At 48.0% G+C, this 17,887-nt stretch overlaps 1 protein-coding gene across 1 annotated transcript in view; it reads right to left on the bottom strand.

Annotated features, from left to right (window-relative positions):
* Nucleotides 1-2,879: 2,879 nt before the first annotated feature.
* MCUR1 (mitochondrial calcium uniporter regulator 1) overlaps nt 2,880-17,887 on the bottom strand; it is a 36,833-nt gene continuing 21,825 nt past the window's right edge. The window contains exons 8-10 of the mRNA XM_081827501.1: nt 7,343-7,480; nt 5,033-5,118; nt 2,880-2,885 (exon numbers count right to left, since the gene is read on the bottom strand). Coding sequence (XP_081683627.1) covers nt 2,880-2,885; nt 5,033-5,118; nt 7,343-7,480 — 230 coding nt within the window. The remainder of the gene's footprint in view (nt 2,886-5,032; nt 5,119-7,342; nt 7,481-17,887) is intronic.

The raw sequence follows: 17,887 nt of genomic DNA, 5'->3' as shown, positions 1-17,887 counted from the left end.
GGACCACCACTCCGCCATGCTTCTCCTGCAGCCTCACTTGTCTCTCTTCGCTGAGTCCTCCTCATCTCCCCAACCCCCCAGCCATTGGAATATTCTGGAACTCAGTCCTCAGATTTCTTCTCTCCTTCCCTCTGCATTCACTCCCTAAGTGGTATCTGTGGTCATGTAGCTTTAAATGCATCACGAAAGCTACCAAATTCATGTCTCACTTGGGACCTCTCCTCTGAACTCCAGGCTCACACAAGTCTTCCTATGTCCCCTCTTGCTCATCTATGGTCTATTCCACTCAGCTGCTAGAGCCATCAGGTTAAAACATAAATTAGAGCTTGTCATTCCTTTCTCAGGACCTTCCATGGCGCCCCACCTCGTGTGGAATGAAAGCCTGTCGTTATGAATGTCTCCAAGGCCTGCACGACGTGGCCCCTGGACGCCTCTCTGAGCTTGTTTCTGTCTACGCTTGCTCACTTTGCTCCCATTTCTGGCATGCGCTAGATAGCACTGCTGGTGGATAGCCCTCAGATGCTGAGGATGGCCTCGGGGCAGGAGAGCTGGCCCCCTTCCAGCAGCCCACCCCACCCCATTCCCCCAGCTGAATGACAGGGGGGTGCAGGACCCAGCCACCTCCCCAGCGTGGGATTGCTCTGGAGGGTCGTCCTAGCTTCAGAACTTCCCATGGGAGACAGCTCATCTTCCACCTAGTCCACCTCCCTTCTCCCTTCTTTACCACAAGTTGATCCCAAGAGCACTCCCTCATGAACACCCCAGCCACCAGTCACTATCTCAAGACATTGCTTCCTTGGGGAACCCGACCTGGGAAGCTGATCCCTTTGCTGTTTCTGGAAGCCGCCAGGTACCTTTTGCCTCAGGGCTTTTGCCATCGCTCTCTCTTCTGCCCACATCTTCTCCTAGGTGTTCTCACAGCTCACTCCTCGCTCCTTCCTGTCTCTGCCGAATGTCCCAGAGGGAGCGGCCCTTTCTGCCCAAAATAGCAGGCCCCGCCGTCACCAAGTCCTCTCTGCCTGTTATCTCTTGGACACAGTTTAATGAGTGGTCATTAAACTGCTCCCGTGGAGGAGCCTTACTGGGCTGCATGGTTTTCTACTATCGTTATCATCATGTGGTAAATATTTCCTCATTTATTTCTCCCATTGGACACACGCTCCATAGGGCAGGGACTGTACATATTTTATTCACTGTTATTCATTCCCATGGCTCCTGCCACAGGGTAGAGACTCAGCACCAAGTCAGGCCAGTGCTGGTCCTGCTCTGACCTGATGCTAGTCATTGGCCATTGTTACACGGTCTGTGACAAAGTCCTGCCGTGTGGGTTTCCATCTTGACTCCTTGGATCTCTCTGATGCTATCATTGTCTTCATGGCTCCCATTGTACCCTCCATGACTGAGGGTCTGCCTTATTATCGCCTCTTCAGCCTTTCTAGAGATAGGATCCTGCCCCTACAGTGTAGTTCCCTCTCTATCTGCTGTTCGATTAGCAGGAATCCTACCTCTCACTCCCCAGATGCCCTTGTGTCGTTGAATACTGGAAACTCCCCCCGCAGTCCAAGTCCCCATTCTCATCCATGTGCCACCCATGGTCTGGTCAGCCCCCCGGAAAGCCTTGTCCAGACTATGAGCCACACCTCAACCTGCAGCATCAGACAGAGCATTGAAAGGCAGCGTCTCCGCCGCGGGGAAGGAAGTTCGCGTTGGGGTGCACATCCCAGCTCTGTCGCTTACTGTGGGGCACCCTGGTGCTTTGCCTCCACCCCCCCCCTGGAAGGCACAGTCAGTGACGTCAGCCTTGGAGAGCGGCTGTCAACAACACATGAAGTCACATGAAGATGTCTGGCATGTCGCTGGCAGTCAGCAAACTTCTCCCCACTACACCGAGATCCTCGGTAACATCCGGCCCATCGTGTTCAGTGGAGTAGCACCCTGGCCTCAGGAGGCAACTTTGAGTCTGCGTAGCTCTGTGTGCAAAAAAAAAAAAAAAAATCTAGTATTTCCCTTGGGAAAACATTAGCATTACATAAAGGGTCATGATAATTTCAAACATCCTGAAACAATACAACAGTGACCTGTGCGGCAAAGTTACGCCATCAGCCACACACACTGGATCCAAGCATTTATCTCATGTAGTGGAAAGCATAGCTTTGTCTTTATTTTTTTTTTTAAATATTTTATTTATTTATTTGACAGAGAGAGACACAGCGAGAGAGGGAACACAAGCAAGGGGAGTGGGAGAGGGAGAAGCAGGCCTCCCACCAAGCAGGGAGCCCAATGTGGGGCTCGATCCCAGGACCCTGGGATCATGACCTGAGCCGAAGGCAGACGCTTAACGACTGAACCACCCAGGCGCCCCAGCATGGATTTGTCTTTAAAAGGCAGCCTTTAACAAACAGGTAGCACTAACGCATACTGAACACTGTCCTCGCTTTTGCCAGATCTAATGGAAACATTTATACTAAACCTTGCCAAATTCACAGAAGCTTTTCTAGTTCCCATTACTTTGCTACTCAAAAAGAAGGGAGTCATGGTTTCGGGGGCAGGGTGTGGTATATTTAACAGAGCGCTGAAAGCAAGTTCAACACAAATGACCAAGGTTGGCAGATTGCATAATTCTCAAGTTATTTTTGTGATGGGCAGTGTTTTTCTTTTTTTATTCTCTTTTCCTCTCTCTCGAGTTGGCGAATTACTTCCAATGAATAGCTTCTGCCGGGTACAATCCAGTCAGCTTGCGTTGCATAGATGTGTCAAAGAGGGGGGCTGTGTAGTGAGAGACACTCGTTATTTTAATGGACTCCCAGTAGAGTGACGATGCAGGAGGAAACATTGGGGTGTTCCCCTGTAATTTGCACTCTTGGTTTGGAAGCAGGGCATCAGCTCTGCAAAGAGAATGGAAAAATACACAACAAGGTCCCCACAATTTCTGAAGTCTGAGCTATCATCTATTAGGGAATCGAAACATGTGTAGGGCAGGTCATGACGGTTTTAATATTCTTCTATGTGACCAGGTATAGAGTTTCCCTGTCCAAGTGCTGTGCTTTCTCCGTGAAATTGCCAGGCGGAATGTGTTTAAAGTCATTACTGATTGCTTCTGAATCTGACAGATGCAGTATCCTTCCAACATACTTTGTCCATGGTAATGGCCAGAGGTAAAGAGTGTCCTGGAGAATATGTAGTGTGCATCCAAGAAGGCAGTCAGGTTCCTTCTTCATATTCAGCCCAAGATGGTTCAAAGGTTCCCTGTTTCCTCCTGGGGAGCTGAGTGCAGAAGTCAAGGGGGAGGTTTGAGTCCAGCGAATGTTTTCCGAGAGAATTTCAGCATTTAAACTCAGTTTTCTTTTCTTTTCTTTTCTTTTTTTAGAGGGTGGGGAGAGGGAGAGAGAGAGAGAATCTTAAGCAGGTTCTACGCCCAGCGGGGAGCCCGATGTGGGGCTCCATCTCACGACCCTGAGATCATGACCTGAGCCAAAATAGAGAGTCGGACACTTAACTGACTGAGCCACCCACGTGCCCCTCCAGTTTTCATTTTTAAAAAACATTACATGCGGGCGCCTGGGTGGCTCAGTTGGTTAAGTGACTGCCTTCGGCTCAGGTCATGATCCTGGAGTCCCGGTATCGAGTCCCGCATCGGGCTCCCTGCTGAGCAGGGAGTCTGCTTCTCCCTCTGACCCTCCTCCCTCTCATGCTCTCAGTCTCTCATTCTCTCTCTCGCAAATAAATAAAATCTTAAAAAACAAAAAACAAACAAACAAAAAAACATTACATGCTCACGTTAAAAAAAATTAAACAGCGCACAGTGAAGACTAAGCCTCCCCTAGCACACTGAACCCCCCCCACCCCCGCCAGTTCCCTTCCCCAGAGGCAACTACTGTTAACCATTTTTTTTGCGGGTCCTTCCCGATAGAGTCTAGGCATACAAGAGGAGCTCTGATTTTTTGAAATGCATTTTTATAGGTTCAGCTGAAGTGGTTTGTAAGATAGCTTTTCCAAATCACTCTCCATGGTAACATAACTTTGGAACATACGCAACACCACACACTCACACCGACATACACATGTACACACACAGTGGTTCTCCAAAGCATAAAACGGAGGGGAAATGATGCAACAGCGTGACTAGGAGGTATATTCCAGTAAACCGCAGTGGTGAGTGGATTCTCAGATGGTTCCAGACAGCTTTTTGTACAGAAATAGCCCGGTGAGAACACCCAGCCTACTCAGACAGCAGAACAAATCCCAGGAACTTGCCTTCGCTCAACCTTCCCCTTCAAGCTCAAGTCTAAACACATCAGAGCTTGGCAGGGCCGCTCGGGTACATTGGCCGACAGACAGACACTCGAGTTCCTCAGGCTCTCCGTGCTTTCCCTTCCGAACCAGTAGATTCTTATGGATTGAGTTGCACCAGCCCTTCCCCTGTCGCCAACACGAGGAAGCTGTAAGCCCCTCGAGTTTCTTTCCATCGTGCAGTTTGAATAAAAACCCAACTCGCTCCCACTCGGAAGGAAAAGAAGAAACACCAGCAGGTATAAAGCTGACACATATGTGTGCATGTTTGGCAGAAACAAGCAACATCGTTCTGTCTAGGAGGCCATTCTGAGGCTAGGTCCTGCACAGTATCGCTCACATTGGGAAGTAGTATATTTGGCTTCAGGATAGAGGTGGCTGGATGGGACTGACACGGAGTAACTTGAGAAGCTGTCGTTCTAGAGATTTTTCCACAACTAGCATGGGAATGGGGAACACTGGAGGACTCGCTCTTACCTAAGTCCTGATACAGAATAATAAAAGAACTGTCCTAATTTTTGGCAAAGTCAGCCAACCTACAGGAACCTGAGTAAAAATCTCTCATCAAAAGCCAACACTCTAAAATAGGAACCATATGGAAGGCAATAGAAAAGGAACATTTCCATCGTATAGCAGATACACTTGGGAGTGCCGGTCTTACTCCTGGTTAAGGAAAGAGTGACTTGTATGTCTGGTTTCGGGGACACTGGAAAGATCATGTTCCACGGAAATACTGCCTTACCTGCTGGCTACTGCCTGAAAATCCTTTCCGAGTTGAGAAAGCCTTAAAGGCCTCAACAGCAGAGAAAGCGAAATAAGCAAAATCCCCTGAATAGAAGAGCGATCAGGATAATGCTCATTTCCTGAACATTTACTTATGGTAAATGCTTACATTCATACTCAGGACTTTGCATGAATGATCTCCTTTAATCCCTGTGGTAGCTGGTCCCCAGGATGACCCCTCTGCGACCTGGCCTCTACATATATAAATGCCCTTGGGTGGCGCGCTTCCCTTGAATCTGGGCTGGGTCTGGGACGCACATGTAACCAGCAGAATGGGGCGGAAAGGATACTGTGTGGTCTCCAAGGCTAGCTCAGGAGAAGCCTGAGAGCTCTCGCCTTGGTCTCTTGGAAGGGTCATTCTGGGGAAAGTGAATTGCCAGATGAGAAATCCATGTTGAGAGGAAGCCCAAGCAAGTCAGTGAGGTGGCTGAGTAGGGAAAGAGATGCTGGTGATGGCCCTCGGCTATACGGGCCACCCCACACCAGGTGCCAGACACGTGAATGAAGAAGCCAGTTCCATGCCAGTGTTCAGACGATTCGGCCCCCGACTGACATCTGATTACAACTGTATGTGAGACTCTAAGTGCCAATTGCCCACATGAGCCCACTCAATCCATAGAACCATTAGAAATCATAATAAATGGGAGCTTTATACCACTAAGTTTCAGAATGCTTTGTTATCCAGCCATAGATTGCTGAAACATTTATTCTCCAAGATTCTGAAAATCACAGCAAACTCTCCAACATCCATTTCACCCTTTCTTCACTGTGCAATTTGGGGAGTTGACCCCAGTCTAGGGGTACCCCTCATCAGACTGTGCTAGTGTTTTCCAAGTGTGATCCACGGGCTTCAGTGTCATCTCAGAACTCATTAGAAAGGCAAATTCTGGGGCACCTGGGTGGCTCAGTGGGTTAAGCATCTGCCTTCGGCTCGGTCATGATCCCAGGGTCCCGGGATCGAGTCCTGCATCAGGCTCCCTGCTCAGCGGGGAGTCTGCTTCTCCCTCTCCCTCTGTCTGATGCTTTGCCTGCTTGTGTGCGCTCTCTCTCTCTTTCTCTCTCTCTGTCAAATAAATAAGTGAAAAAAAAAGACAAATTCTCAGCCTCTTCTCTGGACCTATAGAATCAGAAATTTTGGTGCCGACGCTCAGTTATCTGTGTTTTTATATGTCCTTCGGGTAATCCTGATGTATGCACAAGTTTGAGAACCACTGTCTGTATACCAACACTGATAATCCCATCCACACCTTGCTAGTAACTGGTTTAAGGACCCTGGCCTGAGTCAATCAGCACCAGGCATTCCCTTGGTGTCAGTCATTAGTCCGGTGGTCCCCTCCGTCCTGGTGACGGCCACTCTGTGAAAGGAGCGGGCCTTAAGATGTGTCTGCCATCGAGGAGGGAAGGCAGGGAGGCAGAGCGAGCCTGGGTCCCTGGCAGTAGGGTTCAAGAAGGCTGTGACACCTTTGAACTTTCAATTAGGGCGGGAGTCCATCAATTTCCTTATCGCTTAGACCCACGTGCGTTGGTTTGTGGTTACGTGTAGCTGAAGGGGCACCGCCAGGCACAGGGAGCCTGATGATCTGCCTTTTACGGGGGAGAGGCTAGCTGATTTGCGGTGGCTCGGACCCCTAGGAAGCAGAAAAGCTAGGGTTGGAACCCGGATCTCTGTGTTGTCAAAGCCCACCCTCATAATGAAGCCCCGAAAGGGTGAGATTTGCCCTCGTCCTGAGTGCAGAGGCTTCTGAGCATATTTTTGGTGGGTTAGGGCATCTGGCAGAAGAAGGGATTACCACGGAACGGGGAAAAGGTCCAGGGAGAGAGGGAGGTTGCCTGAAAGATAATTCCTGCTGAATTCTACTCAGGTCTGACCTCTGCTCGGGTATTTCTTCGTGTCCCTAAATTGAATGATGTCTTTCTCCTCTCCTCCCACCTCCCCCCCAACAGATTGTCATATTCTGTTGTTTTGCAGGGAAGGCGCTGGGAGAGGGTAAGGCGAGAGTGTTCCTCGGGGGAGTAGGCTGATTGGTCCAAGTAGTTCTATAAACTGCATCCACCCACAGCGCGCTACTCCAAACATGGTTTATAATCACAAAAGAACAATCGGGAAGACTCCGGCTGTCAACACAGCTCAAACGTAGCAGCCACCGACCTTGCACATAGGCCATGGCATGGACTGGGGACTTTTCTAACCTCGGGGATCCCCAGGCTCTGTGCCCCCCTCAGGGGACACCAACATTTGGGGGGGGGCCTCTTGCCTCTATTCCCCTACACTGTGGTCTCAACTGGAGGTCTGCTTCATCCACTCCCGCCACATCCCGGCCTCTTCTGGTACTGTCCTCGAGAGTGAGGTGGCTAATTTTAACCTGTAATCTGAAGCCCAGTTCCGGGGTGCTGCAGCTAGATGGCACTTTCAGGGAAAACATGAAACAAGGTTTATGAGAAACAAGACAGACAAGAAGGTGACAACTCTTTTCTCCAACGGTCATCCAGAGTTTGAAACACGGGCAGATCAGCCTTGATAAAAGTTCCGATAAATGTTCTCCTAATTTGAAACTGATGGCTCCAGGAAAGAGCAAGCATTTCTTGAAGACTCTGCTGGGTGCGTGGCATTAATTCAGCACTGGGAAAGGACATCAGTTAGGGGACAGTCCTTCCAGGGATGCTTAGAAACAACTATAAAACAACATATCAACAAGAAGAAGATAGAGCTGATAAGATGCACTGTTTCTAGGTACTGACCTGTACAAACTAATGTAATCCCCATAACGAGCTTGTAACATAAGTCCTGTTATTATCCCCATTTTACTAATAAGGAAACTGAGGCACTGAGAGCTTAAGTCATTTTCTCAAGGTCAAGGGATTCAAACCAAAGCAGCCTGGCTCTGGAGGTTTGCTCCAGACCCTGACACAGGATGTCATAGGGAGGAATGCAGGGAAGAAGGGGGTTGATCCAGGTGGCCTCCTGGAGGAGGTAAGTGTTCACACAGAATGATGGGGACTCAGGGCCATGTTGGTGGTAAATGAGAATGAGCAAGATTTAAAAAAAAAAAAAAATAGGTTCTCCTTCTTGTTAACCCGTTACTTTTTTTCTTAAGATTTTTTTTTTTTTATAAAGATTTTATTTATTTATTTGACAGAGAGATAGAAGAGCACAAGCAGAGGGAGTGGCAGAGGGAGAGGGAGAAGCAGGCTCTGCACTGAGCAGGGAACCTGATGCGGGACTCGACCCCAGGACCCTGAGATCATGACCTGAGCCGAAGGCAGACGCTCAACCATCTGAGCCACCCAGGCGCCCTTTTTTTCTTAAGATTTATTTATTTGCGAGAGACAGCATGAGTGGGGGGGAGGGGCAGAGAGAGAGAATCTCAAGCAGCCGTGGGGCTGACCGTGGAGCGCGACCCGGGGCTTGTTCTCACGACCCTGAGATCATGACCTGAACTGAAACCAAGAGTCCGAGGCTTAACCGACTGCGCCACCCAGGCGCCCCTGACCCATGTTACTTTTAATGATTGTAATGGGCGTCCTTCAGTGGGAGGTCTCCTCCCTAACTTCTATCACTGGGCAAGCACCAGGCCCTGGGGGACGGGTTTTCCCGGAGCTCCATGACTGAATCAGAGCTGTGGGTCTGGAGACGAAGATCCAGTCCCCGAGTTTACCCGCCTGATTTCACAGACAAGGAGACAAAGCTGAGAGAGATTCCGTGGTGCCTAGAGCAGCCCCCGCCATCCTCCCCCCACCCCAGGCTCCAGCCTTCTGTGGAGAGGCCCTCCAGCAACCCCACGCTCGCCCTCCCCTGACAGGCCCGGGACAGGAGGGCACCACGGCCGGGCCTCTCTCAGATGGCGCTGCAAGTCCAAGAGGACGGGTCATAGGTGGGGAACCTGAGCGCACTGGGCTCGCCCACTTAGTCCAGAGCTGGGGGCATGCGGAGAGCCTGCTGGAGGGCCTGTCAGAGGACTTTCCTGGGGAGCCCGGTGGTCTCCGCCGCATGGCTGGCTAACCTCTGGGCCTTCCTGCCGGTCGTCGCGCCCCTTTCTGGCCCCCATGCTGACTCACTCCCTGGAAGAGAGGCCTGTGGTGAGGATGGGTGGCCCCTGCCCATGGAGGCTGCCCTGTGCGTGAGGCTGGCCTCTGGGCTGAGAGCCGAGCTAGCACTGAGCCTGCCCTGGGGGATTTATCAGCAGCCAGAGCATCATCTTGGGAGACTGGGCAGGAGTCCTGTGGTGTGCAGGGAGGGCACTGAAGGAGGGGCTGGCCCACTCCCGGCCCGGGTGGGGCCTCCAGGGAGCGACCAGCTGTGTGACCCACGCAGTCAACTGCACAGTTCTCTGGCTTGGGTTCTTCATCCAAAGATTGAAGGTGTAGGATGGACATATTTAAAAACAACAACAACACAGTTTTAATGAGTTCAACATACAATTTACTGATTTGAAGGATGTCCTCAGTATATTCGCAGAGTTGGGCAACCATCACCATAATCCATTTTTTTTTTTTAAAGATTTTATTTATTTGACAGAGAGAGTCACAGTGAGAGGGAACACAAGCAGGAGGAGTGGCAGAGGGAGAAGCAGACTCCCCGCCGAGCAGGGAGCCCAACGCGGGGCTCTATCCCAGGACCCTGGGATCATGACCTGAGCCGAAGGCAGACACTCAACGACTGAGCCACCCAGGCGCCCCCACCATAATCCATTTTTAGAACATTGTCATCACCCCAAAAAGGAACCTTGTGCCCTCTGCACTCACTCTCCGCCCCCTCAGCCTTAGGCAAGTACCAGTCTCCTTTCTGTCTCTATGGATTTGCTTATCCTGGTGAAGTTGTGTGTGTGTGTGTGTGTGTGTGTGTGTTACATACACATTTTATACATATATAATTTTTTTAACATACAAGAAGCTGGGGTAAAAAGCAAGTGTGCTCTTCAAGTGTGCCCCTTCTTCCTGCCATCTGAGATCTAAATTCCCACTTTGCAAGACATACATGGTTTCCATGGTAAGCCAAAAGCAGGCAAGAAGGGTTTTATGCGAATAAAACAGAATTTGGATAAGATGTGAATGCTTCTAGGGGCCCAGTCAGGATTTGGATAGCCCAGCTTTCTGGGAAACTTTTGAAAAGTGGCTGAAAAAAAAATTTTTTTTTTCTCATGTAGTGCTACAGATAGATGGTTGACTTGGTTGATGAGGAATGAAATATCCGAGGGGCCCCTGGCTGGCTTAATCAGTGGAGCGTGCGACCCTCGATGTCAGGGTTGTGAGTTCGAGCCCCGCGTTGGGTGAAAAGATTACTTAAAAATAAAATCTGGAAAAAGAAAAAGAATGAAATATCCTAATTAATGATCATATCACCAAGAAAAAGGGTACTAACTAAATAATAAGGAGTTATTTAAGGCCTACAGTTTGGATGAATCTAAGGCTTAGACAGTGGCCTTCATGTCAACATTAATCCTTTCATATAAAGACCCCCAAATAAACTTATGAACATTCACAGTCACCCTGGGATTTATATGAAGGGCCGGTATAGTATAATACTTGAGAGCTTATGGTTATTTCCTCGAGGTTATCTATATTCCTCCAAAACCTGCTATAATCTATACACCAGCTTTTCAAAGGATTTGTGTTATTTACTCACTTATTTATTTAAGAGAGAGAGAGCACAAGCAGGGAGAGAGGCAGAGGGAGAGGGAGAAGCAGGCTCCCTGCTGAGCAGGGAGCCCGACCGAAGTGGGGGCTCGATCCCAGGACCCTGGGACCATGACCTGAGCTGAAGGCAGACGCTTAACCGACTGAGCCACCCAGGCGCCCCAGGACTTTGCTAGGATGCTGCATCTTTCTCAATAACTTCACGTGTCTTGGTACTCTGGGGGGGGGGGTTGTGAGGGAGCAGAATAAGGGAAATGTACTTATTTGGGTATGGTATAAGCAAAGTTACTAGTAAATACTAGTAAGTGATTCCAGTTATTGCACGTAGGGTTTTATAGTTTATAAAACATTTTCACTGGGCACCTGGGTGGCTCAGTCGTTAAGCGTCTGCCTTCGGCTCAGGTCATGATCCCAGGGTCCTGGGATCGAGCCCCGCATCGGGCTCCCTGCTCCGCGGGAAGCCTACTTCTCCCTCTCCCACTCCCCCTGCTTGTGTTCCCTCTCTCGCTGTGTCTCTCCCTGTCAAATAAATAAATAAAATCTTGTTTAAAAAATAAAAAATAAAAATAAAACATTTTCATGTTTTTGACCTCATTTGATCCTTAGCAAGTGCTATCAGTGGGTAGGGTCTCTATTCCTCAGAGTCAGAACACTTGGGTTTGAATCTGGAGTCACCAAGTATGAGCTGGGTGTTTGTGGGGTGCGTTACTTCGACTCTTTCGCCCTTGATTTCCTCCTCTGTAAAGAGATCATTTCAGCACTTACTTCGTAGGGACGTGATGAAGAGTAAACGAGCATGGGAAGACTTTAGAACTGTGCCTGAAATATACTAAATCAGTGCTCCACAATTATCCCCATTCTCATTATTATTGTTGCTGTTATTTTAGAAATGTGGGAACCATCGGCTTGGCAAGGGCCAGTGGTTTTCCCAAGAGCACAGCAAGTGGCCAGGCTGGGAGCTGAACCCAGAGCTCCTGACTCATCGCACTGGGGGCTGTGAAATCATCTGCCTATAAAAACTGATGGTTGGCAACCAGACCAAGATATTGCGCCGCTAAAACAAAATCATCACGGTTTTATTAATTGGCAGGGAGAAGTTAATGGACTTTTCCCAACCTTAAACTTTTTGCCTTTGAGTTTGCTTAACCTTTGAGGACTTGCCACCATTCTGTCTACTAGCACTTGCGGTGTTCATACCCAAGCAGGGGTATTCACATAAATATTAACGGAGGAGACTCGGAACTACCTGACCGTGCTCCGTTCAACAGCTTTTTCGTTCTCACTGAGCACTGACCTTCTGATTTAATTGCATTCACGCATCCTAAGCAGACTTTCTGCAGGTGCACCTGTCCCAGGGCGCATGAAGGAATTGGCCGTGCTGGGAATCTATGGCATCCCACAGAGAACGTGACGGTCAGTAGCGTCCACCGCCCCCTTCGCAAGCCGGATGGTCACCGACTGGGCCACAGCCGTCCCTCCCCAACCCCGACTTCTACCAGATGTAGACCCATTTTTTTACACTTTTCCCTCAACCGTGCGAATTTCAGATCCAGTATGTATGTTCTGAGTTATTCTTATGGGACATAGTTGGACAAGAAGGAAGCAGGAAGCTGGGAACAGAGGTAGAGAACAGACAGGAGAGAGTGGGGGACACGTGCTTCTGCCATGCAGCCGAGAGCAACTGAGGCAAGAATAAACCTCAGATACAGAGGTACAGCACCCATTGGAGGGGAGGGGAGTGGTGTCTGGTTTGTGCTGTGTTTTGGCCAAAATAATTCGGCAAAGCTGAGGGTGTATCGCCCTGCAGACTGGGGAGGAGTTTTGAGAAATAAGCGTGTATGTGAATTTGTTCATTAACAGATTTACTTTTCCTCAAATATGTAAGTTATTTGGAACAAATCCTGGGAACTGCTTTTAAAATTAAAAAAAAAAATGAAGGAATTAAAGATTTGGTTGGAGAACCAGTAAAAATATTCTGTGGCATAGAATAAAATAAAATTACCCACAGGTTCTTAGAAATAAAGGGAAAGGACATCCTGAAGCGTTTCTAGCCACTAGAGTGTGGTAACTTAAAGCCATTATATCCTTCTCCCTAGTGCCCAGCCTGTTATTTTCACAAACACTGTACCCAGCACTGTTGAATGCCAACCCAACAACCACTTCCAGCTTCCTTCTTCCTTGCCCGCCTCCCACCAGAAGGGCTGCAAAAGCTAAACATTCTCGTTTGCAAACTGTCTTGCTATAGATGACCATGTGACCTCATCCTGCCCTACGAGACATCATGGGTTTTTCTGTGGGAGTGGGATAGATCTTTCTCCTTGACTAAAAGCCCTTGTGCACCTCACTCTCTTTTTGCATTGCATGCTACCATGTGAGGATGTGATGCCTGGAGCTGTGGCAGCCATTTTGTGATCAGGTAACACCAAGGCTGAAGCTGAAAGCTAACACACAGAGGAAGCTAAGAATGGAAAGATGAAAAGAGCTGGGTCCTTGAAGGCAACGTTCAGCTGCCAAACCAGCCCTGAGGATCACCTATATTTCTAGACTCTAAGTAATAAAAGTCATTTGGTATAAGCCACTGTTCGTTTTGTGTTACTTACAGTTGAAAGCATCCAACTGCTATGATGTAAAAAAAAAACCAAAAGTGCTCTCATGGGTTCCCTGAATATCTTGATCCGCCCGGCTTCTATCTTTTCTCCATAAAGTCTCATCACTCCTTTTCACAGATAGCACAGGGACACCACCTGTTACAGCATCTCTCAGGATGATGTGAGGCTCATGCACACTATAAACTTCTATAAAAGTAAGAGAAATAGTACAAAATGCTTCTGTAGTAGGTAAAGACACCAACTTCCATGCAGCAAGGGACAAGATGCCACTCAGCAGCTGTTTCTTCTCTTCTGGGAGAACGCACGTTGTGGATGGAGTGGGAGGCGGGGAGGTGGCCGAGGAAGAATTCAAACACCTGTGCAAGGCAATAAGCACAGGAATGACCTGCTGAGGGGCAACCGTGAGCGCAGCTCCCTGGGCTTTGATATTAAGTTGACCTGAAGCTTCAGAATCATGAACCGATTAGTTGGTGTGTGTGTGTGAGGGTGGGGATTAGTTTAAACTGAGAGAAAAAGAATTAGGACCTTGTCAAATGCCCACGGACTCAACTCCTTGCTCCTGAGAGTGCTGGCCTAGAAATAGTTATGTGTGTGTTTGCAACATGCACAAGGCGACCCAGAGCTGAGTGCCGCCTGCTTAGGTCAAGGATGCAGATGCCCAGGCCCGTGTGGTGGGCGGCCGCCGGGACCCCTCCCCAGCATCCTGTGGTCCGGAACCCGCGCCGGGAAGCTGCGGAATTAAGGTAGAGACGTGACCGGCCGACTCTGCTTTGGTTCCAGAGAGTAAGCTGTTTCCAGAAAATGGCATTCTTTGAAGCTACGTTCTTATTTTGAAAGACACCAAAGGCCCCAGGCAAAGACGAGGTTTTCAGGTTGCCGCACCCTCGGATGTGAAAGCAGGACCAGGTGTGAGGTTGTGCACCCACGCCCCACACCCTGCCCCGCCCCCCCCATACCCCCTCTGTCAACAGAGGCTCAGTCTGCAAATCATTTGGCGCCTTTTAGGAACTTTACGGCTCACCCTCAAGTTTAGTTTATTTGACTCTCTAACTTTGGTAGATTTCTGGTTGGAGAAAATGAAAGGTACCTATCATTAATTTCTGGGCTAGTTCATTCATCCACGTTCCCAAGGGGTTTGCTCTCCTCTGGAGCAGACAGACGTTGTTATACCGAAGGTCACCTGCAGGGAGATGACTCGCGAAGGGCTCCTCCCCCCTTGCTCAGCGAGTCCGCAGGGAAGAAGCCCGCACGGAGGCCCCGCAGCATCCCTCCCTGCACCCTTCTTCGGCTGCTCGCTTCGCATCCTTTCTGCAAGGCCTCCTCTGGGTGAACTAACCCTCCGATCACTAAGCGGTCCGCATGTGCTGGTGTTTCAGTTCTCCACAATGGAAGCTGGTCTGAGAGAATTCTGCCCACCCAAAGGGGAGTTAGGAGGTGCAGAGAGGGGTTCTGATGGCCTTGGGAGTTCTGCCCTGCCTGAACGTGGATCATAAGCCAGAAAGGTAAATTCCCTCTTACTCCAGCTAGCCTGATGGGGATTTCCATTACTCGCAAACTGAGTCAGCTCAGCTACTTCTAAAAACTTGTAATTGAAACTCACTTCCCCTCTATGGAAGCCCCCATTTCTAACCATCTCCTTAGGTCACATTTTTTTCTGTGAATTCCGATGTACATAGATGAATTAAAAAAAATCTTTTTCTCTTAAAAATAAATTTCCCCTCAAACAAGTATTTTACAAGAGCATGCTAATTCTTTTGAATAAAAAATTTATTTTGTAAATCAAGCAAGCACTTTCAAAGTTATCGTCTATACAAACCCCATTTTTTAGCGTATTAGGTTTTCTTATCATACACTAGTGTTGTCATATACAATGGAGGGAGTAACAGTAAAATACAGTGCAGGCAGAAGTTCTTCTCAATTTGCCAATTCACTGAATAATTCGAATGAAAGGTGTAGTAGTCACATAGAAAGAATTAAGTATTTTATTTTCGATAATAAAAATATACCCACTCTATTATATAACAAAATGTAATTGACTATTCGCTTAACTGATAAAACGGTTAATAAACTGATTTGGGTTATAATCAGAACATGAGTGTAAATCTGTAGGAAGACAGGTATTTTCAAAATAAAATTCCAGTGAAGGGCTAACCATTCTCAAACATAGAGAGTACATCAAGAATAAATGGTTTCTGTTTAACATGTTTTTGCTTTAGTGCCCGGAAAGCCACAAATTTGATAAACATATGGTAAAGCCAAAGTTTTCTGGACGTGAGTTATGATATTTGCTCAGAAACGATGCCAACCGGAGCATCGCAGGGGTGGGGGGAGCACTCGCCCATGCGGACACGGTTAAGTAACAGGCAGAGGCGGTGATGGAGGCGGCTGGAGGCCGGGAACCGGAGGGAAGCTCCCATCCCTCACGGCGCAGCTACAGAGGGAAAAGCTGAGGCGGGCATAACCCGGGCAGGGACACGTTCTCTGCGGCTCGGGATTTTTATTTTTAGAGTGTTCCGAGACAAATTCCAGCAAGATGTCTGGTTTGAGCCAAGCCTTTCTTCTTGAACTTGACTTCTCAACTGAGGTAGTTGGCATACTTAAGGGAAAAAATGAATACACTCAGATTTCGTTTTGTTAGATACTAAGCTAGAAAAGCAGCCGAAGGAATAAGAACAGTCCAGAAATCAAAATCCTGTTTCCTGTAAAGAACTGTACAGACAGGTTTTGCTTATTAATGGAACAGGAAAGGAGGGAGAATCGGAGTTTAGGCTCTTTGGACAAGGGCAGGGGAGAGGAGTGTAGGAATGCAGAGGCACCCCCAAGAACGGAAAGGAAGTCCGGATTCTGTCCGTCCGGCCTTCTGCTCTGGGCATCGGTAGCAAAGGCACCTGGGCCTCGGGGTACATGCGCAGTATCGGGCTCTGGTTCATTTCCCAGGTGCTACCACATGGGTTATCTGCAAGTTGTGCCAGGCATCTTCCCCTTCTGAAATTAGGCGAAGGCCTATGTTCCTAAGCGATCGATCGGAATCCCTCGGAACCAGGCTAGTTCAGAAAGCTGTCCCACTGTGTCCAGTCCCAGCGTGCTCCCGCTGGTCACAGAAGTGTGGGCCAGCCAGCAGGGGGAAGGGTATGCTTGTATTTCTGGCTCATATGCTTTTCAAATAAAATGCATTTGACCAAACAAAGGGAACACAGTCCCGAACATTCCTAACCTCCGTATACGCATGCAACCCAAGCCACCAAAATGCGAGTTCATTGTTCCCGAGGTTGCGGGTACGGGGAGTCTGTTCTGTGATGCAAAAGACTACACACCAAAATCCAAGGCCCAAATTAAGTGACTGCTGCAGCCCACTATAAACCAGTAGGAATGCCATTTATACTCCTGGCAGATCAGAGAGTGTCACCCCTCTGAATGTTGTTTAAAAAATATTTTATCAGGAAGTAAGGTCACTTTGCTTGTTTTTAACCTATACAAGTTAGTGTTTGCTTTGAAACATAATTACATACAGTGCTTTTTCCTCTTGGGGATTCTTTTAATTTTGGAGGCATGTCTGTGTTCCAGGCCCTTTCTCCAAGCTCTTACTAACCATAGTTCTATCTATATTAAGTAGTTGCAAATGTGGTCTTAATGGGATGTCATTTACTTACATCTGTAATACTTAAGGCAACTGCTCAATGTGCAGTATTTTCTGGGGATCCTCCTCTGAAAGGCAAAGCACAAATGACTACAGTATTTTATGAAGCAGTTGAGATAATTTTGGGTTTTTTTGTTTTTAAAGATTTTATTTATTTGGCAGAGAGAGAGAGAGAGAGCACAAGCAGAGGAAACAGGAGAGGGAGAAGCAGTCTCCCTACTGAGCAGGGAGCCCGATGCGGGGCCTGATCCCAGTACCCTGGGATCATGACCTGAGCTGAAGGCAGAGGCTTAACCAACTGAGCCACCCAGGTGCCCCGATAATTCTGGATCAAGTTGAAGACAAATCATTATTCACTTTGAAACTGACACCACTAATGCCAAAGAACTTGATTTTCAGGCTCATCCGGAGTTCAGAAGCTTTGTGCTAAACATATGTTTAAAAAAAAAAAAAGACAATGACTTACATTTTCTGAAGTTTAAGAAATGACATCCAAAGGACAAACGTAACTTTTTTGCCAGTGCGGTTAGAACAGTGACAATGGATGATTTATCCTACCAATTCGATCAACAAGTTCCTTTGTGGTTTCTCCACTGTACCGGATTATGTGCACATGCATGTATGTGGCAAAAGACAAAAAACAGGCTCTCCATGTCCTCGTTTTTAAAATGCATATTCTCTCCCACGCCAGTCATTCAAATAACATGAGAATGTGCTTCTCTAAAAGAACCCCAGCTGTATCTAGGGATTTATTTGTTTTAAAAAATAGAAGTAAGGTAGGTATGGGAATGTTTTTAACAACCAAAGGAATCGACCTGAAGATGATAACCTGGAATGACAGTTCTCTAATTTTAAAGCCTACAGTCTGAGCTTGTAATGGGCAAAGGCATATTCATTCAAGACTTTTGTAAGAAGTGCATACACTATCCAAATA

This window comes from Leptonychotes weddellii, chromosome 8, assembly GCF_054177405.1.
Source record: "Leptonychotes weddellii isolate Sample4059 chromosome 8, ASM5417740v2, whole genome shotgun sequence".
NCBI classification, from domain to species: domain Eukaryota; kingdom Metazoa; phylum Chordata; class Mammalia; order Carnivora; family Phocidae; genus Leptonychotes; species Leptonychotes weddellii.
Note: the sequence above shows the minus strand (reverse complement) of the source record. Positions and strands in the feature narration are given on the sequence as shown.